Source organism: Balearica regulorum, chromosome 15 (genome assembly GCF_011004875.1).
Source record: "Balearica regulorum gibbericeps isolate bBalReg1 chromosome 15, bBalReg1.pri, whole genome shotgun sequence".
NCBI lineage: Eukaryota > Metazoa > Chordata > Aves > Gruiformes > Gruidae > Balearica > Balearica regulorum.
Genome location: NC_046198.1, coordinates 15,869,359 through 15,894,760, shown reverse-complemented (window position 1 = coordinate 15,894,760; position 25,402 = coordinate 15,869,359). Strand labels below are relative to the sequence as shown.

The window sequence follows — 25,402 nt, the reverse complement described above, 5'->3', positions numbered from 1 at the left end:
TCCTGGTTTCCTGATTTGTGGAAAAGGCCCTAGTGATTGAACAAGTGCACTTTGTTCCAGTCAAGGAACCTGAAGCATCCTTCCCCAAGCACCTGGCTTACAACTGTCAGCATATTTATCTTTAAAAAACCAAAATCCACTACCACTGCTTAACATCCATCCCCCCAAATCTCCCAAAACTAAAGTAAAATCTAATCAACAAACTGGGTTTATGGCTTAGATTTCACAAGCAGATGATGTTTATGGTTTTATTTTACTATGAGCCCTTCAAGAAACATTCTGCAAGACTGGAGCCCTGGTTATGGTGAGATTTATGCTATCTTTTGTTTCTCACTAGCTCATCCATTGCTGGTTTCTGGGGAGCAAAGGGTCAACATGGCTAAAGCAAAAGTCAAGCAGAACTACGGGCAGCTGGAGAAGGAGTTCCAGAAGCAAAAAACAGAGATGAAATCAAATGATGCCTCAGCCAAGACAGATGTTTCCAATATCCGCATTAAAGAGGAGCCTCTGAGTGACGAGGAGCCAATGGACACCTCAGCTTACGAGGGCATGAACAACGGTGTTGTCAACGGCCTCCATGTAGAGGAGGACTCCACGGACGCTTTGAACGGCCACTTGCCTGGAGGCTGCATTGACCGGGTAGCCCAAGAACTGAAGGCTTTTGTGTCGTCAACATTTAAGAAACAATTTGTACTCACCCTGAGTGAGCTTAAACGGTTGTTTAACCTTCACTTAGCCAGTCTGCCTCCAGGACATACGTTGTTCAGTGGCATTTCGGACAAAATGTTACAGGACATGGTGTTGGACACTGGCTGCAAACAGATTTTGGTGCCTGTAAGTATGTTTTTCCCTTGGTGCACTTTGGGGAGAAGGGATGGGAGGGGGGTGGTTAAACATCTGAGCTGTGAAATGTTTGTGTCCTGTGCAGAAGAACAGATGTGCTCTGAGTAACTGTCCAATATCAGATATATTGAAGCTGCTGGAGGTTTGTCTGGTGTCCTGCTGCTGGCAGGCCCTGCACTCTGCTTTCTTTGCTTTGTGTGTGCTGTGTGGCTTAGTTGTCTTTGGGGCTCTGTTTCTGCATCCAGGCTGTTGGGCTGCAGTGACTCGCTGTCCCAACTCGCTCCTGTTAACATGATCTAAGGCGGACCCAGGTTCCCATCGGCTCTCCTGGAGTTGCACAGGCTCCTTCTTTCAGGGACGGGGATGCAGTTGGGGGAGGAAAAGTGGCATCGGGTGCCTGGGAGCAGCAAGGCACACCCAGCAGCGCCCTCTGGGAAGCCACAAACTGTATCTACAGCAGGTTTCTTTGGTCAGTCCTTTTCCTGCTAGACTGTGAGGAGGTGGTTTTGTTTCTTTGTCTTTATGGGAACGACACATGTGATTGCATGAGACAGAGCCAGGTTTGTGTGACAGTAGATTGCTTAGGAAAGGAAAAGGAATTTGGCATCATGGGAAAGAGCCTAGAAGGAAATTAATTTTACAAGACATAAGGCAGTGCTGATTGGGTTGCAACCAGAAAGAGCTTGGGAGTCAGCTGCCTTTGGGGAGAGAGGAAGAGACGTGTGAACTGCTTGAAAGAGGAGGAAGCAGGCAGGCTAGCGAGAGCCTGGAGCATCGGAGTTGAAACCCAGCTAAGGAATAAGGGCTGCTACAGAGGGGCAGAAATAACATGTTCAGTCGTGTGCAGAGTACATGTTGTGGCCCCTGGGAATCGAGCAACAGACTTGAAATGCCACTAGGGAGACCACCAATTTTGGTACTTCTGCTTCCTCTCTTGACAGCCTCCAAGTCCTGGGGTAGTGTTTGCCTAGAACTGCCTCTTAGTGCTGGCGAGGCTCTCCTTTGTACGCAGCGCGACGTAGGCGTTTGCCATGCTGGTGGTAAATAGCCACGGTCATGGCTCCTCTCTTACTTGGGACTGGGACTTGTTTGCTTTGGAAACTGTAGGATTTTGGAAATAATTCCATCCACTCTTTGCTTTCACTTGTGAGAAGTGGGATAGTTTATTTTTGCAAAAAACAACCAAAATAAAATCCTCCTGACGAGAGATGGTTGGTAACTAACTTCTATCTGGAATACCCTGTCACAGGGACCTGCAGAGGTGTAGGAGTGGTCTCTGGAACGCCTCTTGCTGGAGGTCTGCTCTAAGTTTTAGTTCTGCTGACCTAGAAAAACCTGAGATCTTGTACAGGAACCTGTATAAGCCTGTACTGTTATCAGCAATGTAAATCGTTACCCCCAAGCCTCCCCCAGTGCTCTATGCAGATGGCAGAGGTGCTGGGGCTGGTTTTACTCTTTGCGTGGGCTCATACACTTGGGTGTTTCTTGACTGTTCCCTTGGACAGTTTCGTCAGAACCCGACAATGGTGCCTGAGCTCAGGGAGAGCCCGGAGGGTTGTTTAGTGTGGGATTTTGTAGTTACTCATTAGTTTTCTGTAATTGAAAGTGCTTTGGTGATAAAAATCAATGATCTGATGTAATTAAAATGATGTTCTGTGGGGGGTGAAGACACTCTTGGCTTGCATGCTGCCCTATTATAGAAAACATGTTGCTGAAAACAGCAATTGAAACCTTACCAGGGGAATGCAGGATTTATTATAATGCTGACTGACTGCACCCAGGCTATGAGATAAATGGTATTTGTGGGGAGCCAGAAGAGATGCCACTCCAGCTGCAGATGAGGCCGTGGAGGATGCCTGCAGGGTGCTGTGCTTGCCTGTGCTTTGTAGCATCCTCAAGTGGGAGGGAAAAGCATCCATAAGGAAATCCCAAATCCTGGGAAGATGCACCCACGTGCAGTGGGCGGCTGCTGCCATTGGGAGAGGGCAAGTAAAGGCATCCTTGGCAGACACCAGCGCTGTGTGTGTGTCCGGAACTTGCGCAGGCTGAACCTGTGTCCAGCCCCACGGGCGGAATCTCGCTCCTGAGTATCTGCACCCATTCCTGCAGACTGGCTCCTGCCGGCTCCCTTCCCATCGTGTGTGCAGTGGAAACGTTCTGCCCAAATCTTGAGGATATTTTTGAGGCACCAGGAAATGATGTAACTGTTGCTGGCATCCTGCCTGGCTAGTGTAACAGGAGAGGAATGCAGCCCTGCACTTACGGCGAGCCTTTTGGGCTAGTGCCGACGCCAGGCTCCCGGAGAGGTAAGCTCACCAGTTTACCTCTAGGATTAGTCCAGCTGATAAGGTGGTGGGGTTTTTTCTGGCAGACTCAGCCCCTTTCAGTCTGGTTTAGCTGTGGTGTGAGGCTGCCTGGCAGTGGCTGGTTTTAGGGCGTGCTCAGTGCTTGAGTGAACACATCCTGAAGCCGAGGGCTTCTCCCCAGAGCTTCCCTTTGAATGGGCAGCCCTGGGGACCCGGGGCAACGGTTCATCTCCTAAAACCTGCACTAGCTCTGGGGGCTTAGAGCAGGAAGGGGCACAGGGCAGACATTTTAAAGAAGGATTTGAAGGCAGTGGAGAGCTGTTTCAAGGTAAGGCTGGAGAGATGAAGATAATGAACGTAAAATGGCAAAGGGACAGTGGATGGCAAGTCAGTAAAGCTGTTTGGACAGAGCAGCGTGTCTCTCCAAAGAGTTGCTGATGGCATTTCCCACTCTGTGGACAGGCTGTATGACAGCAGCAAGTGAGCAGGGTACTGTTGGCAGCAGAGTTCACGACAGTTTGCAGAGCAAGGCTGGACGAGAGGAGTAGATTCAGTGGGTTTTTCTTCCCAGATAAGTATTGTGTTGGTTTGGAAACTGTTTCCTCACAGAATGGCCAGATAAACACAGCTGCATTTCAGGTGTGTAGCTGGGGCAGGAGGAGTTTGTACTCCAGGTATGTGTTGAGTGACTGTCTCCAAGTGAGGTAGCGTGTGGCTGGGTGCTGCCAGAGCCCTGCATTTTGCCTTTCCTGCTGCAGCTTTTTTCTGGAGGGAAGCAGAAGTATTTGATTTTATCTGTGCTGAAAGCATGCAAGAGATGATATTCCTCAAAAGTGAGCGTCCATACAAGAAGAGAACCATGTCAGGTGTTGCAAGCCTAACAAACTGAATCCTGGCTCTAAACCAAATGTAAAACCTCGTTATATTACAGCCATTTGGACCAAGGTGAGAGCCGAAGCTGCTAATCCCACCAGGCAGCTCCCACTGGACAAAACTCTTTCCCTTTGCAGTAAGATCTGAGGCAAAGCATGAAGGGAAGGGCTGATCTGCCACTTTGCGATGCACAGGTCTCTTAGCCTGGTGTGAGGGAGTCTGGGAAGAAAGGTTTGGTTTGTACCAGCAGCCAGGATCGAGGGATACTGGAACAATCAGGACTGAACACTTGTTAGCTTTTCAGAGATGATGGATTTAGGTCAGCTGGGTGGTTAGCAAGGAATAAATTGTTAGTGACAGACAAGAAGGGACGTGTCAGGAGTGAAGGCATATTCCAGCATTGCTCATTAGTCACTGCTCCAAGGGGAAACATTAAGGCAAATACATGGTATTTTAGATTTTTTAGGAGTTCGGGACATGGAGGGGAGGCAGTTGTGTTCCTTCCTTTGTGCAGGGGTGTGAGGCCTCTGCCTCAGAAAAAGCAAATGTATTTCTCTAGCTTGGCACATGGTGGGGGGGAAACCCAAAACCAAACCAACAAACAACCCCACTTCATTTTTGGAGCCTGAAATGAGCGTCTGGTTCACTGTCCATCAGCGTTCAGTCTTCTGCAGTCCTGTAGCCTGCCCCAAAACCGAGATGACAAATACAGCAGCAGCACAGTGCTTGTCACTAACGCTGACTTGGGATTAGTGAAGCAGATAAATGCAGGAGGGAGCCTGAATCTAAAACCTGCCACTGTAAATGTAAAAAAACCTCCAGAAAGACCCTGTGAGGCACTTGGTGCTCTCAGTTGAATACTGCTTGGGATGGTCTGGAAGCAAACGCTGCTGACAGGAAAATCTAGACATCTTGCCAGGAGATACCAGCTGAGGTCCAAGCCCCAGGATTGTTCTGGTACGTGGTGGTTGACCAGAAGCATCAGCCAAACACGGCTCGGGCGTATCAAGGCACAGGTCGGGGTGCCACGGTGCTCGTCCCATTCCCTCGCCCATGGTCAGCCCCTCGTGAATTGGAGGGGGGTGTGCTCCAGGATGGCCCAGCAGCACAGGGTTGATACAGATCGTAATTCGGTGGAAGTCACTGGCCTGCGAGAAGGTGTCTGCCCCGTGGCTGCAGGACGGGCCGTGCCTGAGCCGGCACAGGGGCTGCGGGCAGTTACCCCTTGGCATGTGGAATGGCAGAGGAGCTTCTGTTGTGTTGGCAATTCTCATTACATGGCAGTGATGTCTCTGATTCGGTAATAGGTGTCCAGGGATACTGTACCATAGAATCATTAAGTAGAACTCATTAAATAGATGGTTATTTTTAACGGCCTCTTGTTCTCAGTTTCCTCCGCAGACTGCTGCTTCACCAGATGAACTAAAGGTCTATGCACTTTGGGAAGCCGGTGACACTTACGATCAGGTAAAGATAAAAATAAGTGATGTTCCCAAATACGTTTATTGAGCATTTGGCATTGTTTGAATTTGTGGAACTGGTACAGCAGGTAGTTTTCCTCTTTCCCTGTTGAAGTGTCCAGTTTTCAGTACCAACCGATTTCCAGCCAAGAGGAAGCTCTTAGCTCGCAGGGTGATCACCGCTGTGTCACGACAAGGCAGTGTGGGCAGAAACAACATGCTATGTTGGTAATACATGTCAGTCACTAGCTCAGTGGAATACAAATAATTTTGAACCTATGAGGAGAAAGGATTCTCTGATGCAGGCCTCACACCAGGATCCAGTCCAATTTTATTTTTTTCCCTTTTGATGGTAATGCAGCATTAAGCAGAGAAGAAATGATGTCGTTGCCTGATGTATCTGTTCGTACTTAGAACAGGAAACAACTACAGCATACGGGAGCATCTCCTGAGTTTTAATTGCGACCAGAGTAAATGAAGTGAAGGGAAAGGCATCTACCAAAACGTGGACAGACAATGTAACTCCTGTGTCCATGATCTAAATAAATTTTAGTAGGAAAGAGTCAAACAATATCCAGCCTCCTGGCTGGAGTTGGCCACGGGAGCTCCGGTAGGAGCATTTGAGAGGAATATGTTGCAGCCCCTTGTTCAGCATCTTCTTGTACCTTCAGAGGTGCCGCAGGGCAGGTGCAGGTCTGGCCGCAGAGGGATCCCTGCAGGGCTCTCGGAGGCCAGGGCATGGCCAGAGAGCAGACCTATATGGCACGGTTTCAGGATTACAAAGCAAGAATCCTCTAGCGTAGCTCAGTGAATGTTTTGTACAAACTAAGGCATGTGCAGTTTTGACATATAGAAAGGTAGGAGTAATTCTTCTTCTCTTTGCATTTACATTTTCTTTTAAAGCATCGCCAAGTTTTGCTTGAAATCTTTTCGAAAAATTATCGAGTGCGCAGGAATGTCATCCAGAATCAGTTGAGTCAAGAATGTGGAGAAGATCTAAACAAGCAGGAGGTGGATAGAGTGTTAAAGGTAAGTTTCTGTGCCGTTGTGGGTTTGATCCAATTAATACATGAATTTTTAATGCTTGGTTTGAGCGAAGGATCGTATTTTACCTTGAATTCACAAGTGATAAGGATGATAGAACAATTGTTGTTGGAATGTGAAGAAAGCCTGTTTTTCAGCTTGTTTTCTTAAAAATACACTTGTCTCATTCTACCTTCTTTCCCTCCGAGGAGTAGTGATTGTGACTTACGCGTTATTTTGTTTTATGGCAACAAATCTGTATTTGTCATCTTGGACCAGCAGAGAACACAGTGCAGGAAACAGGATACTTCAGAGTTACTGTTAAATAACGTTGAGTTAAACCCTAAGGAGGTGGGAGGGTTCTGCACAGTGTCCTGGGTTTACCACCTGACTGCTCTTGGCTCATGCTGAGGAGCACCAGTGCCACCATTCAGAAGGAAACGTGTTTTTCATTCGGCAGTAGGACGTGCAGCAGTGTGCGGAACAAAACCCTAGCCAAAACAAGTAGGCAAAGCGGTAGTTAATTAACACTTTTACTTTTCGTTGTGAGTGTTTATTTGAATCCTTTCATCTCTGACTTTGAAGGTGCACCATTTACTTGCTAAAGGAGTTTAAGGTGTTGAGTAGGGACCACGCCGGCCAGGACTGACCAGCTTTACAAGCGATGCAGGATGGCCGAGTAAAAAGTTGCCAACTAACGCAATACCTGAGTGGCTGTTGCTGGGTCTTTGCTCGCTGTCGCCCTCTCCAATAAGACAAGTGCTTAAGTATTTTGTTACGTTGGGATCTGCAAATGGAAAAATGGCATATTTGAAAAATGACAGATCTGTTGCTGTGATAATAAACAAACTGGTCTTGCTTGAAAGAACCTGGTTGTCTTAGCATTGAAATAAGCTCAGGCATTTCTGCCTGCTAGGCAGTATTTCCTGTGGCTTGCCTGTGCTAGGAGATTTGTCAGGTGACCAGATGAGCTCAAATGGAACATCTAGACAATGCGCTGCCATTAGTTTTTCATGATGCTGATGCTATTTAACAGATAACCTATTTCTAGGAAAAATACCTTCCCCTGAAAAACTGGGTACTGTTTTTATATGAGTCACTATGTCATCATGCCACCAGCCTTGTGTCAGACTTCTTTGCCTTGAAGACATTTGTCACAGAACTATGTGAAATTATCTTTATTTCTGAAATAAAATTCAGAAGTATGATTTAATAAAATAGGAAGATTCTCTGGCTGCTTTAAGCCCCAGGAGATCGCATTCCTCTTTGAATGAAATTGGGTTTGTTGACTCCTATTTCCCCATCTGTGTGTGCTCCTTTTTTATTCCCAGAGGACCAGACTTGACGGATCAAATCTGCAAACCCTCTTTCTAGACTCCACACTTAATTTCTTACTTGTTTTTGCACTGTGTGAGTCTCAAGACTTCAGAAAAACAAATACTTTTTTCCCTTTTAAGCTCCACAGCATCAATCGTGTAGCAGTACTTTAGCCTCTGTTGAACTACCTAAACGGGAGGGTGGGAGCAAAAGAAAGAGAAGCCATTAGCTTAGAACTCAAGAGAGGTGGTGCTCATCTGATGGAAATAAGAACGAGCCTCCAGAAGGCCACTTACAGAGCGCTTTTGCTGCGGTGCTTACCTGCTGTAGTCTCGGCAGACGTGCGGTCAGAACAGCAAGGTGCAGTGCTGAGGGTTGACAGGTCGTTACCATAGAATGCCGCTTCTTAAAAGGCTTCTGATCTGGTGCCTGCCCGCTCGCTCCAGCCCACCCCACTGCTCCCTTCAGTCCCTGCACCTGAGCTGCAGCCTGCGCTCACCCCGCAGTTCCGCTTGTCCTCAGCCCTCCCGCAGCCCTGTGGAGCTGCCTCCTGCACCAGCCCCATCTTCTCCCCGAAAGCCTGCCTTCTTGCTGCCATCGTTTTGCTTGTCCTTCCTTCTCGTGTTCATCATCTCCAGTTAAGCTGCAAGGTTTGTTCCCAAGACCTTACAGACTTTCCCTTTCTCCCCAGGACTGCTGTGTGAGCTACGGTGGAATGTGGTATCTTAAGGGGACGGTGCAGTCTTGACAGCGGCGGTAGCAATTTCTTTACTTCAAGTGATCTCCAGGGTGCGAGAGGAACGGTGCGGCGGGTGGCACACAGCAATGCCGCGGCCTCAGGAGCACGGGGCAGGAGGGGCAGGGCCGCCCTTGCCGTCCCAGCACGCTCGCACACGTGTTTGCATGGCTGCCCGGGTGCACGAGCAGCCAGGAGGGCAACGTGGGACCCTGTCTGCAGCCTGATTAATCTGGGATTTCTAATGTATTTCAATTCTCGTTCTGTTTCGTTATAAAATAAAAATAAAACCGTATACTGACACAGACATGATAGGAAATCATGGTCTAATACTTTATTTTGTAAGTAATGCCAATAAATTACATTTGTTTACAAACATCCCAGTGTTTGTTAAATACCTGGGTGCTCGTAAGTCGCTCTGAGCAGGGCAGCCGCAGCCCTTGCAGCCCTCTGCAGACAGAGGAGTGGTGGGCAGGGAGGGAGCACGGCCGCTGTCCCTGAGCACTGCGCTACACTTCTCTGTGGGACCAGTTGTTGGGGAAAGCACCTGCCTTCGGGTGTTTTACTGGTGGGGGGTTGGTTTGAGGGAGCTTTCGCATTCCTGCACGCAAATACAGTGAGGTAAGTAACCAAGCGCACCCTCTGGGAGGCAGCCAGCCACAGTTACTACATGGCAACAATGTAAAAACTTCTATTTTATGTAATTTTTTAAATAAAATTTTATCTTGAAGGTCAATTCTACCCTGCCTTTATTTGTCCAAGAAGAAATGGAAGTGGCACCCATTCCTTTTAGAGCCTGGAGGCTTACAGACGAAGGACAGGTCAGGAGTGTTTAGTAGAGGTTAAATAGTAAACTGCCTCTTAAACTGCTTCACGTCGTTCTGCTCACATCACGTTCGTTGGGGGCAGCGGTCATGCTGTGGGCCTGTTGCACAAGGTACAGTGATGGTGATTCTTACAGGTTGCTCATTGCAGCCTAATTGCAGTCAGATGAGGAATGTTCTGCTGTGCACGCGGTGGAACATGGTTACTTTACAGTTCGTGTTCTTTGCTGTAGCTTCCATCACGTGAGAAGCTCAAGGAGATTCTATTAATTTCATCTGCTTATGCTCAGAAAAGGCTGAGTTGCGTTGTTGACCAGAACAAGCAGATTAAGGTAGTTAATCCAGATAAGGTTGGCTAAGAATATTATTACCATACTTATGGCATTTCACATTTCTGTGGAAAAAAAATCCATCTTTAAACTGCTAAACTCTACCTTAATTAATACTGTAGTGCAGTTTATTAACTACACCAGTATAACCGGGAGGTGTTTGAAGTTCAGGCCACTTGTGCAGCCTTTGTTGTGGTGGGTTGCACACAGCCGGGGCCGATGCCGCCGTAGCCTTGCCTGTGGCTGTCAGGCTGCCCTGGGAAAGCCCCAGTCAGGAGCTACAGAAGCAGAACCGAGCCTTGGAGGTTGGTGCTGCACAGTCTGTGCAGTTGTGTTACAGCCAGCCAGCGCTTGGCAACAGCACAAGTAGCTGAGGGGAAGTGATGTTGCAAAAGAATCAGGGAGATCTTTGGAAATATGAGAACATTTATGGTATTTTAAAAGCATAAAAATCATATATATACACATATATATATATGGCAGAGCTCTAACTTAGCCAACTCTAACAAACCACTGACAATCACCTGTTTAACCAGGAATTCTGAGCTGCTTTTACATGTCTTCTGGTCCAGCAGTGTGGATCCCCCTTCCCCAGTGCGGAACAGAGGTAGTAAATCCTTTGTGACTAACAGCCTCACCCCTTTCTCACGTACAGTGACTACTCTCCAGCACCCGAGTTGGGCCAGAGCACCAAGTGTTAGGGAAACGTGACCATACACTTAACCAGATGGCAGAACAGCAGCTTTTCTGCCTATTTCCCCCCACCCCCCCTTTTTGAGCAGCACCGACAAACACCACAATAATGAGGAGAAACTACTTTGTTCCCTCCGGATTTCCATCCCAGACAGGCCTGTCCTTTTCCATTTAGTGTAACCTTTTGAAAATAGCAATGTAATGGGAATGCCACCTGAGGTATGTAGGAAAGCTGGCAAGACTAGGTAACACAGGTGCCATCTGCACTGAGTTTACTGGTTCCTGGTTGGCACAGCTGAGTACAATTACTAGTTACACAGGTAGCTTGACTGGATTATTTATTTGCTTAGAAAAATATTCACAAGATTCAGATTCCCATTTTTAAATAGTTTTCAGAACGCAATACGTGTTTTAGAGCAACTCCCACAACATGAAGTCTTAATACTGCAACTGAAGGACAGTTGTACGCAGCTATGCGGGGTACAACGTAAGGCAGACAGAACCCCAGCAGCAGCAGAACTAAAGCTGAGACGTTGTCAACGCTCTGTGCCAACTGTTTGGTGTCTGGCAGCCAGTGGAGTCCCACAGACAGCTGACCAAACGACCTTGCTGCGAGACCCTGTGTAAGGAGAAAGATGTCACCTTTCTCTGTGCCTTTCCCCCCCATCTCTCAGCCTTTGTTTTCTTCACACTTTGAAGCAGTTTTAAAGAACATACTTCTTCATGTTCTTTGTTTTTCAGAATCCGAATATGTATGAGTTATTAGGGGGTGGAGGAGGAGAGGAAGCACAAGAGCATGGTCCCCTGTTTCCCACAGGCTACGTTCTGGCAGCGGCATGCCTATCCTCCCACCCCACAGGCAGCATGGAACAGGCCCACAGAAGCGGACACTGGAAGCAATAGACAAAACAAGGTGATAAGGTTTTACCTGGCCCCTCTCCTTCAAGCAATTCAAGTCTGTGGTACGGAAGATTAAAAGCTATTCCGCTATGTCAATGCTACTACTACTACTACAGTTAAATAGCTAAATTGCAACTTTCTATCTTACCAAATACACATAAAAATGTACTTTGCAGACATTCCACCAAAGAACAGTAGGTCCCAAATAACATCCATAATCAATTCACAGTATCTTGCCTTAAGACAAAGTGCCCTACGTAAGAAACCATACCTAGAAAGCCACACAAACTTTACATCAAATCCTTTCTTAGTAGGAAGACATTTATACTAACCTGTGGAAGAGCTTTACTGCATGTGAAAATGTGGTATTGGCTTAAACTAAGCACAGTGCAGGCTGCTGTGCCAGCTCTCCACCTCCCTGCCAAAGCAAGTTCAGCTAGACTGCTAACTTCATTCTCCAGCATTGAGGAGAGGCGGCCCATGATACTGGTCAGGGCCTTTTTCGTTAATTTTCTACACAGACCTAGTTACAGGGCTAGATCGTCACCTGCAAGCCGAAGGAAAGCTTTGGTGCCTTGTGAGAAGCACAGTACAGACTTCTTAGCTCTGTTATTTTTGAAGTGGATTAAGGAAACTAGTGTCAGTTACTGCTCTGGCCAGAGATTAAGTGTAGTATGAAGTAGTAGTGTAGTATTAAGCTACCATGTTTGTTTGCTTTACAACCACTAGTTTATGTGACAGTGCTAAACAACATTAAATCTATTGCTACATAGGTACAGGGAGACTAGCTGTTAACTAACTAGCTTGTTAACTACAGGTCTACAAGCCAACTCAGAACATTCACGTTGAGTGCTCAAGAAATACATCAGTATCAGGGGTCTTCTGACATTTGTATAAAGTTTTTTCCCCTTCCTGACTAAAAGATTAGTCATAACAGAAAATGGGTCATCAGTGTGTCCAACATTACGGCTGAGAGGAGAGGGACTTGTACTTAGCCCTGTGTTCATCTATTTCTTCCTTTGTTTTTCTGATACAGCTAAAAATTTCCTTGAAGAGTGCTTTATATTCGGGAAGAGCGTTTGTGGGAGAGTCACTTAGCTCCACATTTGTGCATTCTTGATTGCTAGCTGAAAGATCACACTGGGTATTCCCCACATGTGGGTCTTTGGAATACTGCTTCAGCGTCTGTACAGCCTTGTGCTTCAGAGACTCTTCATCCATTTGACACTTCTTCAAAAGTTCCTCATACTTCACTTTGAGAGCGTTATACTGAGCATCGACTTCATTAAGTACAGAAATTCCTCGCTGCTTCACAGCTTCAGCTCTCCTAATACACGTTTCTTCATGGCCCCTTAGAATGTCTCCCCCTGCAGCACTGCTGAGGAAAGTTTCGCTGCTGCTCCGTTTCAGTGCCTTCTTCTCAAGCTCTGATACAGTCAGGAGTCCATCATCGGCCAGGCTCTGACCAAGCTCCCTTTCTAAAGATTCCTTGAATGAAATGAAAAAGGATTCCGGCACCAACTTCTCCGCATTATGGAATGTGTTTTCAGACTGAAGTATTTGTCGCATTTCGGCTACTTCCACTTCCAACTCCTCTGCACGAGCCCGATACAAGTCTATATCAACAAGCCTCTGTTCGAGGTCACAGTTTTCTTTTACCATAAGACTATATTCCTCTTCCATTGTTACTCTCTTCTCTTTTTCTAGGTTAAGTTGGGCTTGCAGAACTGTAACTGCCTTTTTGAGGTTCTCATTTTCTTCTTCTAGAGGACTCAGCTGACTATCCATTGAAGTAATCTTTTCTGCAAACACATGATCATAAACAAAATACCTGCAGAAACAAAAATAAGTATTATCAAGTGTAGGGGGTACAGATGACCACACCTTCTAGCATTTTCCTGTCCTGGGTAACTAATGACAGATTTAAACTGTGCGCTAACACACGTCAGGGGTCATTTTGCTAACCTGTCAGTCCATTTCAAAATCAGAAAAGAGTTTGTAAATACTTACATGCCATCAAATCAACCCTCCCAGCTCCAGCAGAATGGCAGCTCATTAAGTTTCCAGTTACAGAGAAGCTTATTGAATAACTAGACCTACAATTTAAGTTTAAATAAACATTGCCTCCATGTGTCATGCAGTACTTTGACACTCAGATTTTTTCTGCAGCACTCCACTCCTGTAACTTTTATCACTACAGATTGTGGAAACAAGCTTCAAAATTGACAAGGCAATTCTGTAGGCTGGTATTTCCACAAGCCTCTAGCAGTTTGAGGGAATCCACTTATCTTTTGAATTGTCAAGAAATAACTTCTTTTTGGATGTACAGATTTATTCTACAGTCCTAGCCCCATGTAGTGCTGAAGCCCAGACAAAAGCCTGCTCTGCCTGTCAGTGGAGGTGCTTCACTTATAAAATTACCTTCTAGGACTGAAGCTAGTCTGAGCTTTTACCCCAGGTGATTGTCCTGATGGGCATACTAATGCAGTTCAGCTGGGTAAAACTGCTCTCAATTTAAAAAGCAGCCCAGAGCTCCACATACCATTTTACAAGCTTAAGCATCATTTTAACCAGATTAAGTTCAGGAAAGCTATTGCAGAAATCCTGTCTTCCTTGATGAGATATCCACAGACATCCAAGGAAAAGGGTAAGTTAAAGAAAATATTTTGCATTTAGGATGTTTGTTTTTCAGATTATCTCTGTGTGTACTTCTATCTGACTGAAAAAAAGTGGGGTGCAAATCGCTGTAAGTTTTCTAGGCTACAATTTGATATGGTTGGAGACTTTGGAAGAGAACCTTTCCAGACAGAAAGCAGAACCTGCAGTTCCTCTGGCACAAAGACTAATGCAGTCTAGCAGTGTGCCAGAAGCAGTGGCAACACCACCCAGTGCAGGACTGTGCAGATATTTTGCTAGTTGTGAACAGTAGATGTTTTTCTGCTAGCTTCTTTGACATCTGTACTTGTGTCTTGGTTTCTAAAGCTTTGCATAAAGTAATTTCAGTATTCTCTTTCCTATGCAAGGTAAAAAGTCTTACTGGCGAAGATCATACAGCTCCTTCAAACATGAGAAACTATGCATTGATCTTGGCTGGTCAGATCTCTCATGGCTCATCCGGCCTCGTCCAGACTTTTTCAATTCTTCTACTTGTTGTTGCAGGTCATCTATGTGCGTTTGCAGATTTTCAATAGTCTCTGTCAAGCTAAAAGGTGAAGGACTGCTGTTAAAACATTAGAGTGTTTAGTCAAGGACATGGGAATTTCCCCATCCCCTCACATTGTTTCTTCTCTGAAGGCTACTCTTTGACCTCACAAGACCCTTAAATATAAGTATCCTTTCAATTTAACAGCATTGTAGAACACCACTAGACAGAGACAGCCACCCAACAACTACACAAATACATGGGGACTGCTCTTTTTCATATTATCAACTGGGGTAGGGAGGGAAGGGGATCTAGTGTAAGTTTGTTACCTTAGTATCTTTTGTTGTGAAGCTCTACTCTCCGCAACTAGTTTTTGATTAGTGTCTTCAAGTTCTCTTGCCGTCACATCCAGCTGTTCATAGACTTTTGCATGCTGATCATTCATCTGACGCAAGAGCTCTACTTGCTTTGTGAGGTACTGCAAGACAGCGTTGCTGTTACTAGTTTATACTTGCAACACAAAGATAGGACTACTATTCTCCATTCTTATTCATAGAGACACTACAAAGTTTTGGAAATGTAGATTCCAGTGGTTGCTTTGGCAAGCGTTCAGCTGAAAAGGCGCTAGCAGTAACTCAGCTAGGCAGCTTGCCTTTGGTGTGGAGGTCAACCCAGGCTGATCAGCGTTTTATCTGGAGGAGTTGGGTGTTCATCTATCCTTGCGGCAGCCAGGTTTTTGCCAGTACCCAAGCCTTCTGTGCTAGGTTTGTCTGTACTGCAGTCATCTCTAATACAGCCATGAATCTAGACTTCAGAGCCCTTAACTAGCCATTGAGTCCTTCTAAAAGTTGCAGTGGGCTCCAGCAGAAATTTTCTGACAGTGTTGACCAAACAGTTTTTTAGCATTAAAACTGAAGTACTGGGTGGCACCATCCATAATTTCTTTTCAGCTGACCTAAGTTTTTCCAGTCTGAAGCAGCATTAGGTTCAGCAGAACAGAATTTAGGTTGTGGTCACACTTAAGGAAGTATGTGGACTACTGTGTGTCAGGAAGTATAATCAAATTATTGAATTCAATTTTTAGTTCCCCACAGGGAGCTATTCCAGTTACTATAATCTCAAATAAAGGTCTCCTGCGTTTTTTAAAAAATGAAGCGCCACACAAAGTATTCTCATTTGAATCCTCTTTAGTTTTTACAATTAACAACATAGACTGTTAAGTTTCTTGAATAATGTCAGAAAGCTTTGAATTCTCAATCTAAGAGCAGTGAACAATCACCTAAATCTCTTAATACAAGCGTCTTATATTGTCCCACCCAGGACAGACCAATCCAATTCTAAAAATCCACAAAAGAGTTTGCATCAGACAGACTTGAACAAAAAATCTACCCCTTTAAATCAGAAATACTTTGTTCTTACATATAATTTATTTATTTCTTGCAATATATTCTGTATTACTACATGCTACTTAATGAAAAGTAAACTTCAAGTAGGAACGTCCAGCAGACTTCTAGGCAGAATTACATCTCTTTATAGGCCTGTTACATACTCAAAACTTCTAATATTCTACTTAACCTTTTACCTCATTAAAAGATTGATGGGTTTACATTTTAGGCAATTTAAGAACAGATAATAAGTTAATCTAGGACTAGTAACTACTACATACAGACTTCTGGAAGATCAACGTGATAGCAGTTGGCTAGATCCTCTTGTAGCCTGTGTGCACATGACAGAGGATTTACCCAAAAATAGTATGTGGATTAGCAACAGAATCTCGATGTGACCCATTTCAGATTAACTTTCCCTATTGGCTATTCTCAGAAGGAGCTGCAGATCTTCAGATTTTCTTCAGCAATACAAGCACAACTAAGGATAGAAACCAAGGCTTTGGTGCCAGAATTAGATGTTACCACTTATTACAATAGGCTTTTGCAGAAATTTTAGATGAATGGAAGAGGTGAAGCACCATTGTCTACACCTTAAATCTCCAGTATCTTCAGTGCTGGGGTCAAGTTGGTCTGGAATAACCAGGCCACCAAAACAAAGTATAGATGTAGTAATAAATACTTTAGAAGTTTACATTTATTCCACCTCCCCTGCAACTGAGCACCTAACACAAAGCAGCAGCTGAGACTTCCTGTGTTCTACCATATGATAAAAGGAGAACATCAGTGTTTTTGAAGTCTGAGTGCTGAGAACAGATTCAGACAGGAATAAAGTTGCCCTTTCAATCCCACGTTTATTACATCTACACTGATTAGTAGTTAGTGGCACACGTGTCAGCACAGAGGTCAGGTATAACAATCCAAGGCTGTAAAATGCTTAATATGTTAGCATTTAATATATTAGATGTAATCTTAAGCATCCCAAAGCCTTTGACCCTTCCTTTTCAGTGCAGACAAGGTAGTACCATGTTTCAGAATGATTTCTTAGCCAGTTCTAGACTTTGCTACCCACAAGATGTGAATTAATAGGGAAAAAAAAACCCAAAGATTTACATTGATATACTGCACTGAAAAAGCTAGTAAAAAATGCAGCAGAGTAGCTACAAGAATAGCTGAAAGATCACCTTTAGGTCACAGAGACAAGCACTTGAAAATTGGGGGGGGGAAATCAAGCACAGAGACTGGATGTGCCACTTGCACATGTGTCCTGTACAGTGGGGCATTCTGCATTCCCACAAGAGACAGAAATATAGGTATGAAAATAAATGACTGAACTTTTACCAGCTAAGAAGTACTGCACCTTGCATATGCTAACTTTATTCCCCTCTGTTTCAGTGAATTCCTATAACGATCCCTTGTGACAGTAAGCTACTACATTCAGTTCCTCCATCCTGAGGTTCTCTCTGGGTATTTGAAGAAGAGGTTCATTTGATTTTGCCTTTTCTACCAGAAATCCAGATGCAAGAGGGATTTTTTTGGAGAAAGAAGTGTTTTGAGTTGCTAATACACTTTTAAACTGCACTGGGAAAAGAGAGAAGATTAAGACAGGCAGTGGAACAGAGAAGACAGTGTGTTATTATGGCAGACATGAACACAGTCTACAGGGTCTTTAGTCAACACAGTAAGTTGGGCAAATAAAGGTGCAGGCACTACTTCATGTCAGAAGCATCACAAAAACAGTTTTCCCACCTTTCTCTCCCCCTCCTCTTGGAAGGGGCTAACAGGACAGCCCAATATACACTCCTACCCATGTTGGGAGAGAGGAGGAAAGAAAAGAAAGAGGTATCAGATAAAGCCTTCAAAAAGCAGTATTACACAAGTCTTGATTTGGTGTTTTGATTGTCTAAGCAAAGCAAGATATTGAGAGAATAAATTAGTCTGTCACTCTCTGAGGTTGTCTGAACATACAACTACTTGATCCTGCAACACCTCAACTATAAATCACCACTGGAAGGACGCTTCTGACCACTTCCTGCTGTCGAAGCTCTCTTATGAAGTCAATAAACACTAACCCACCAAAAAAGCTTAAGCAAATAAACTGGCTTAAACCAACAGGATATTACAACCTTAATGGGACTAGACTATTTGTATAAATGAATGCAGCTTAGCAATAATATATTTTTCATATTTCAAGATGGCATTAAAATACAGCTACTTATTAAGTAGCTACACTCAATGAGCCAGGTTAGTTATCTATCACAAAGTTATGCTGCGTTATTTCAAAAGATGTGTTGTAACTGTGTTAAACACTTCCTTAAACATGGTTGTTCATACAAGTGTCGAACCTTAAGTAGAACAGTATTTGTATAGCACCTTGAAGTGTTTGTCCTCTCTAGATCTTAAGAGTTAGTCTTTTTATAAAACCATTCATGACAATGAATTATTTAAGCCTCTGCATAAGTAAGTGCATTTTTTGTAATGCTGTGGCACTAATAAAAATCAGCCATTCCAACCATTGTATCACAGAATGAATAGGATAACAAAGATGACATTTAGCATGTAAGAGGAAAGAGCCAAAATATGAGGTATAAAACAGAAGTATCTTATGAAAAAAAAACCAAACCACAAACCTGCACCCAGAAATTATGTATCACCTAACAAAAATGCTGCATTTGTGTTAACGTGACTACTTTAAAGACACCTATATATCTGTAAGTATTAAGCATAGGATTCTTTAAGTTACCTGTTACTGCTGCAATAAGTGGTTTAAGTTGCTGTCCATAACTGCATAGGTACTGCTTGCACAAAGGAACTCAGATTTTATAAAAATCTAATGTATACCAGTCACAGCCTGTTCCCCGTGATTCATACCAAAAGCAAAGTGAAATGCTGACTATGTTTCCAATATGTTGTCAGTCAGCAAAGTACTGAATATTTAATAATTTAATTATTAGAGACCATACATTGCCCTCTAATAGCTGGGGAAAAAAAAGCATTATGCTAACAAATGCTAGGTCTGCAAGAACACAAGCAATATTGAAAGAAAAAGAAAACACATTACTTGGTGGAAAAACCTGGGCAAAGATGAGCGGTTTTGAAAGGGTGGTTATGATTTTTCTTTTCTCCCCTGGAAAATATAGAATATCCACTATGTCCTGTATTTAGATAGTATTTAAGTGTTTGGTTTTACTGGGTTTGTTTTGTTTTCTTTTAAATTGAAATAGACTTTAGCTCCCTTTACCACAGATCAGGTTAGTGGAAGTACATATCCTCAGATTTTACTCAAATATCTCTCCTGCACTAGTCAGCATTTAAGTTTCAATGCCATAGCAACTTAAATTTTCATATAATAATTTAATTCATTCATCATATAATTACATGTCATTTTACCTGGCAAGATCAGTAAAGTTTAGCAGTAAAATATCTGAAGTAACTTTTCTATACAAAAAGAAAAATACCAGTCATTTGTCATTAAACAAGCCAGATCCAACATGAAGTTTAATGGCACAAAGCTTTCAGTAATCAGACAAACAGTTCTAACTATGATCAAGCCTATACAGGTTCTCAAAGTAGCAGAAGTGGTTAAAGATTGTTCAGTATTTTTCTTTAAAGTGTCCATCAGATGTCAAGAAATTCAGATCTCAACTTATGTACTATTATGTTGCAGGTGTAGATGCTTTAACACTTGGATCTCTTAAATATTTACCTCTATCTCCTGCAGTTGCTCTTGATTTGTTGCATACATTTGCTGTAAAGATTCTTCTAGTTCAGTGTTACGGTCCAGTAGTGTCTTCCCAAGCTCAGCAGCAAGGTGAAGATCTGAAAAGAAAACGTGTTTGGATGTAAGTTAGAGCCAATAATATAATCTAATTTTAAAGTACTTCTATCAAATACTTGAGGTGGTTTTTTTATTGCTGTTGTAACTGCTCTAAGTTATTTCCAGTACCCAAAAAGTTAGTTTATATTTAAGTAGAGCGTTCATACACTATCTATAATGCAAGCCTAAGTCAGTCCTGAAACCTAGAAGATGCTCTTATTCGTGAAGCTTCCTTAGTTCCTCCTTTGGTCCTTCAGCCACAGGTCAGACACCTCCAGTCATCTTCACTTCCCATCATCTGCCTAGAACCGCACCAGCATCTCTACTCAAGGTCTGTTAGCTACAGTTCACTATATTTACAGCACTCTTAGAAGAACAAGCATAAAAGATGCTGTAAATGTTTATCAGACCCAGGCCAAAACTGACTGTACTATTTACTTTGCTGTTCTTCCCCGTTACCCCTTCACCAAGGAGCTCAGGTCATAAAGGATCAAAGTGCTAAATGAAAGTTTCAGATGCTTTTTATGGTGAACAATAATATCAAAAAGACATACACCTGATAAAAAATGTAGCTATTCTGCTTTTCAGGCTCATAAACCTAGGAGACAAGAATTGTTTTATGTGCTCCAAAACATCATTTTAAATGTCATTTGTTCTCAGGCACTTAATCTCAATTTCACCCCAGTCATCTTCAATCACCTCCAGGGTGCAGTGACTGTAGTTGTTTCAAATTAAGAAATAAGTCATCTGCACACAGTTCCTTTCTAGAGGGAAGCTTGATATTTGTTCAACAGCATCAGTAGTGCTAGACAGTCTATATTATTATGTTTAAAGACGTGTAATTTAAAAGCTAATGTAATGTGACAAAGAAATCGATCTTGGTGTTATTGCTAAAATTGCAATTACTCTGTGCAGGGATTACATGTTTAGAATAAAACAGATTTCTAAAAATCTCTAATTTTCCACCTCCTCCCCATCACCTGGACCATGTCCGGGTTGTCTCCTGCATGTGTGCAATACATTATTGTTAGTTTTCACATAGAACTAGCATCACTAATGGAAAAGAGAAAAAAAGACAAGAAAAACTTAGATTCACTTCAAGAAGATTTAAATTAATATACAAGAGACATGTATTACATAATTGGTAGTTGTAGCTAGACAAGAAAACACATTCCATTTTCATTTGATTAAGATTCCTTGTTTTAACACGTGATCTTACCTCTTTCCTGCCCTTTCCCCAATAATCTTATCAGCTAGTCACTGTAATAGACAGAACGCTGTTCCAAGATTGTTTTGTGTTAACCTTCAGTTTGGCAGCCTGTCCAAAACAATTACTCCATCTACATACGTAAGCCAAAGACCAAACTCAGACTTACAAGGACAAGTGAGTAGGAGCGTTTGTCTATTAAGCTGTAGATGTCCAATTCTGGCAAAACAACAGCTGTCGTATTCTTTACGCATTCTTTGCGGCTGCAGTGCATTGTTTCCTACCTTAAGGTCAGATTCTTAGAATAAATGCCACAAAGATTATTTGAAACAAATCATACTGCACAGGAGTTCTTCACAGTTTCAAAAGACGCATGACTAGGAGCCACATGGCATACTGATCTATACTTAGTTTATCCTCACAAGCTTTTTCATTGTAACACCACTTGTTAAGAAACACAGCCTATTTTAGACCTGGGGTTTAAAGTATTTGGATAAGGAAACCTTAAGGTGACCTGCTTAAGTTTTTCTCATTTTTAAACGCAGATCGTGCATTGTTTACCATAGACAGAATAACTCCCAGTCAAACACCAAGCTGCTTGTTCTATGACATTACCAAATACTGTAGTCTTCAAATCCAGTGAATCTATCACCCTATATAAAATGAAATTCTGAATCACAAGTTCTCATACTACACCAATCTTTACTAGGAGCCACAATCTTTAAAGCTAGCCAACAATACTGGCATCATTCAAGGCAAAGACTAAATAGTTTATTCTTTTATTTTACTAGAGTAGAATAAGAGCTTTAGAGAGGATTTAGGATTATGTTAAAGATGTAATGCATAATGGCATTACTTGCTGCCATTTCCCTTCCCAAAGTGAAAGTTTGTTTTGATGTTTAAGTACATTTAGGAGTTTATAGTTTCATTCTTAAATGCTCCCTCATCTACTAAATCAAGTAGTACATACCACACAGTACTTTGAATACAATGTGAATAATACAATTCATGTCATTATACTTACACACTCATTCTGTTCATTAGAATGGCAGAAGCACAGATGAGTTACTATGGGAGAAGCATGCTATTTTGTAATTAAGGTAATTTGTTTCTGAGGGGGAGAAGACAAGTGGAAGAGCTCAGGAACACGCGATAAAAGCTTAATTCCAATGCCTAGAGAAAGCAAGAACCAAACCAATTTGACCTCTTCTAAAATTAAGAATTTGCTTTGCATCCATTTTTCTATGCTGTTAAGTACCTGTAAGCCCTATAAAGAATGCATTTTAAGTGATGTGTACAATATACATCTGTTCTCCAGCTACAGAAGGAAAAAAGTTAATTTACATTTCTTAGAGAGTTACTCTACAATACTAGAGGCACGCTGCATTTTCTGTTGTAAATTTATGTAAAGTAACAGCCAAGTTCTGTCACAGACACATTTTTCCTTTTCAGCATGAAGATGTAAGCAGAGAGGTTTTTAATAATGCAAACTGCATACGTGCAGATCTTAAGATCTTCATTTTAGTAAATCTGATCAGTTGTACTGGTGTTTAACAGCTTCATCAGAAATCTGTAAACAAAACCAAGACTTCAACCATAGTTCTTCTGTGATGTTAAACAGCCCTCACTTAACAGCACTTCTCCACAATCTCTTCTGACAGTGTTACTATAATTGAGGGGGGGGGGAAGTTCCCAAATCCTTCTCTTCTACTTTTTCATCATCTACCTAACAATGATTCAGAGAATTCTCCATCTAAAACAAGCCTGTCCTTTTCAATAGCAAAAGGCATTAGTAGCGCAAGATATGTAAGAAAGCATGGTTGAAGTTAACTGTAAAATTAAACCCTTATTTTTTTTACTTAGTTTCATATTTCCTACTCCATGTTCAGATTACCCTCTGCTCTGTTAAAAGTGAGTAACAGCAAAATGTAAAAAGAGCAGTCATATAAAAGAATTCTTTTTCAAAGGTCAGCATACTGCAGCACAACATGGATGTTGCAGAAGGAAGGATGGCTGTTCCCATCCTTAAAAGAATTCCATGAGCATTCCATTTTCATGAGCAGCATGCCAGAAAAGCCCACCTCCATTGTCAAGGCAAAAGTTTTTGGTGCCTACAAAGACTATCAGTTTTTCCAAAACCCTACCCTAATTTTAAGTTTCAAAGACTGGCTGACAAGTACTACAAACTTGTTTCAGAGTGCTTCCTAACATTTTACAACCTAGGTGTTCTCATAAACCTACTCCTCAGTTTTTAAATGTGCACTGATTGTTTGGATTGTGAAAAGTTTAAAGAGACCTTGATAAGCAATCTTACTACTCTGTTTACATACACTGGTATTGTTTAGTCTTAGGAGGAGGAAGAGTACCTTTCAGACTCCAGGAATAAAGTATAACAGAACATTTAAAAAAAACCCATTCCTGTAAGGAATTTATTCTTTGCATTTCAACTTGCCCATCAGTTTATTTTCCTCCTTTCCCTTTCGGCAAGGCTATTAGTCACTTCCGTTTAGGCTTGCAAAAAGATAATCCCCAGAAAAAGACTGTTCTAATGTTGAGAGAGCATTAACCAACCCTCAAAATGCACTAACCTCTAGAACAGAATACTGTTTCTTAAAAGCTCAAGCTGAGCGCCAAATGGTGATTATTTCATTCATTTTAATTAAAAAAAAAAACAATAAAGAAACATCAATAAGGTAAGAAGTCCAGTTGCTACGCATTGTGAAGTCTCTTTGTAGGTCTTCTACCCCATAAACACTGCTGTAGTAAAAACATTGCTAAATCATGTCTTCAACTTTTCAGCTCTCTTCCCTCTGACAGCAAACTACAGTTTCAGGATCTTATTTAAATTGATTGGTTTATATCCTAGAGCCATGAAATCATCTATTTCAAGGAAAGAGTATACCTAAATACAGCTTTGAAATAGTTAGCTATTTTATAGTCAAAGCATACAATTATTCCTATTCCTGTCTCCAAAAAAGTTTCTGCTATGAGATGCCTGATCTCAGTGTGAAAACTGCTTAGCTAGGAAGAGCTTTCAAAACTATCTTTCTTTTTCTGGTTTATAGTACAGTAGCACCTACCAATCCCAAGAATTAATGTACTTCAATGTAAAAGCCAAAAGCATAAGGCAGGTTCACAGGAAGCCACTTCACAGCTTTGAGCTGGCCTTTCAAAATGAACTCAGGATTAATGAAAAAAAAAAATAGAACTAAGTAAATAGCAGTCATAAACACCACTAAGCTCTTAAGGAAATTGCACATTCTTTCCATATCATGTCTGTAGAAGATTTTTAGTGCAATTATACTTGGTGTATTCCTGTGACTCCTTCCTCATCTGTCACATGAGAATAGCATTTATCTCTTGCGTGTAGCGTTTTAAGACCTACAGGAGCTAGATACGTATAGTTCCGATGCACAGTAGAGTCATTCATATGTTTTAAGACGAAAACTTAGAAAGTTTTTAATAATGGACCTGCACCTAATCGAGCACAGCTACGTTTAGAACTTCATCGACTGTAAGCCCTTACAAAAGGCTCAACAGGGCGCAACACAGCGACCCACCCCGATGCTTTCAGCGCCCGCTATTTCCAGCGCCTATCCTGAATAGCTGCTTTATGTCTTGTCAAGGTGCAACTTTTCGGAGAGCCGCTTTCCTCCCTCGCGGGCGGAGAGGGACCCAGGCACATTTCAACTCTGCTGCAGCAACCTCTTCCGTCAAACAAAGACGGCTGCAATCTTTATCGATAACAGCGATCCCTCTGCCTACCCGCCCGAGGCGGTGGGAAGCAGGGCCGTCAGGGGAGCCCGGGCTGCCGGCTGCAACAGTCGCCGGGCGGCACAAGCCCCGCTGCCCCGCGACCCTCGGCGGCGGCTTCGGCCCCCTCACGCCCTTCCCGCCGCCCCGCTCAAGTGCTCGACGTCCCCTCCGCGTTCCGCGCCGCCGTTGTGGCAGTACCCCGCGCCCGCCCGCCGCCCCTTTCCCTCACACGCCCTCTTCGCCGCGCCCCCCGCGGCCCCTTCCCTCACACGCCCTCCTCGCCACAGCCCTTGCCCTCACACGCCCCCCACGGCGGTTCCCCACGGCCGCTTCCCTCAGACGCCCCCCTCGCCACAGCCCCTTCCCTCACACGCCCCCCGCGGCGGCGGCACCCCGCCGTCCGCCGCCGCTCCCTCTCCCCCGCCCCGGCTCACCTTGCTGCAGGTCTTGCTGGTCGTACCAGGGCTCATCCTCACGGATCTCGAACTCCTCCACCAGACTGTCGGCCAGCATCGCGCCCCTTCCCCTCACGGCGCGGCGGGAGGACGAGGAGGCAGCACTCACGCGAGCGAGTCCCCTCACGACAGCAAGGCAGGGCAAGCCGGCAGCCGCTCCTCTCCTTAAAAGCCGCCTCCGGCCATTGCCGAGCGTTTCCGGACTTTGCCGAACCTCTCCCCCTTCTGGTCGGGCTGCGCGAAGCTGCCGGCAGCAACGTGGCAAGCTACAACCACCCGCCCACCGTCTCTCCACGATTCAAACACAACACCCTCACCTCCCGTGCGGAGAGCCAA

General features: G+C 43.5%; 2 protein-coding genes across 6 annotated transcripts in view; one reads left to right on the top strand and one right to left on the bottom strand.

Annotated features, from left to right (window-relative positions):
- Positions 1 to 8,936, top strand: part of POLR3E (RNA polymerase III subunit E) — a 28,227-nt gene extending 19,291 nt beyond the window's left edge. For all 3 annotated transcript variants that reach the window (XM_075767695.1, XM_075767696.1, XM_075767697.1), the window contains 4 exons: positions 338 to 834; positions 5,412 to 5,489; positions 6,386 to 6,511; positions 8,514 to 8,936. In XM_075767695.1, coding sequence (XP_075623810.1) covers positions 338 to 834; positions 5,412 to 5,489; positions 6,386 to 6,511; positions 8,514 to 8,570 — 758 coding nt within the window. In that variant the 3' untranslated portion in view covers positions 8,571 to 8,936. The remainder of the gene's footprint in view (positions 1 to 337; positions 835 to 5,411; positions 5,490 to 6,385; positions 6,512 to 8,513) is intronic.
- A 1,789-nt stretch (positions 8,937 to 10,725) lies between these two features.
- CDR2 (cerebellar degeneration related protein 2) lies at positions 10,726 to 25,349 on the bottom strand. Of its 3 annotated transcripts, none has more exons than XM_075767703.1 (5): positions 25,046 to 25,349; positions 19,538 to 19,650; positions 14,776 to 14,924; positions 14,342 to 14,524; positions 10,726 to 13,135 (listed from the first exon to the last, which is right to left on the bottom strand). In XM_075767703.1, exons 1-5 carry the CDS (start codon positions 25,122 to 25,124, stop codon positions 12,268 to 12,270), a joined length of 1,392 nt encoding a protein of 463 aa, XP_075623818.1. In that variant the 5' UTR covers positions 25,125 to 25,349; the 3' UTR covers positions 10,726 to 12,267. The 3 variants fall into 3 exon arrangements, with proteins under 3 accessions (XP_075623818.1, XP_075623819.1, XP_075623820.1); XM_075767704.1 differs by having other exon boundaries at positions 14,342 to 14,506; positions 25,046 to 25,346; XM_075767705.1 differs by lacking the exon at positions 25,046 to 25,349 and having other exon boundaries at positions 14,776 to 14,940.
- Between the last annotated feature and the right edge of the window lie 53 nt (positions 25,350 to 25,402).

Bases quoted from the DNA above. Each gene is read 5' to 3' on its own strand.
- CDR2 (XM_075767703.1), bottom strand. From the start codon at position 25,124: ATGCTGGCCGACAGTCTGGTGGAGGAGTTCGAGATCCGTGAGGATGAG. The intron at 14,525-14,775 runs GTAACAAACTTA...ATGTTTTAACAG, and splicing joins TCACAACAAAAGATACTAAG to CAGTCCTTCACCTTTTAGCT. The intron at 13,136-14,341 runs GTAAGACTTTTT...TTGTTTCTGCAG, and splicing joins GAGCTGTATGATCTTCGCCA to GTATTTTGTTTATGATCATG.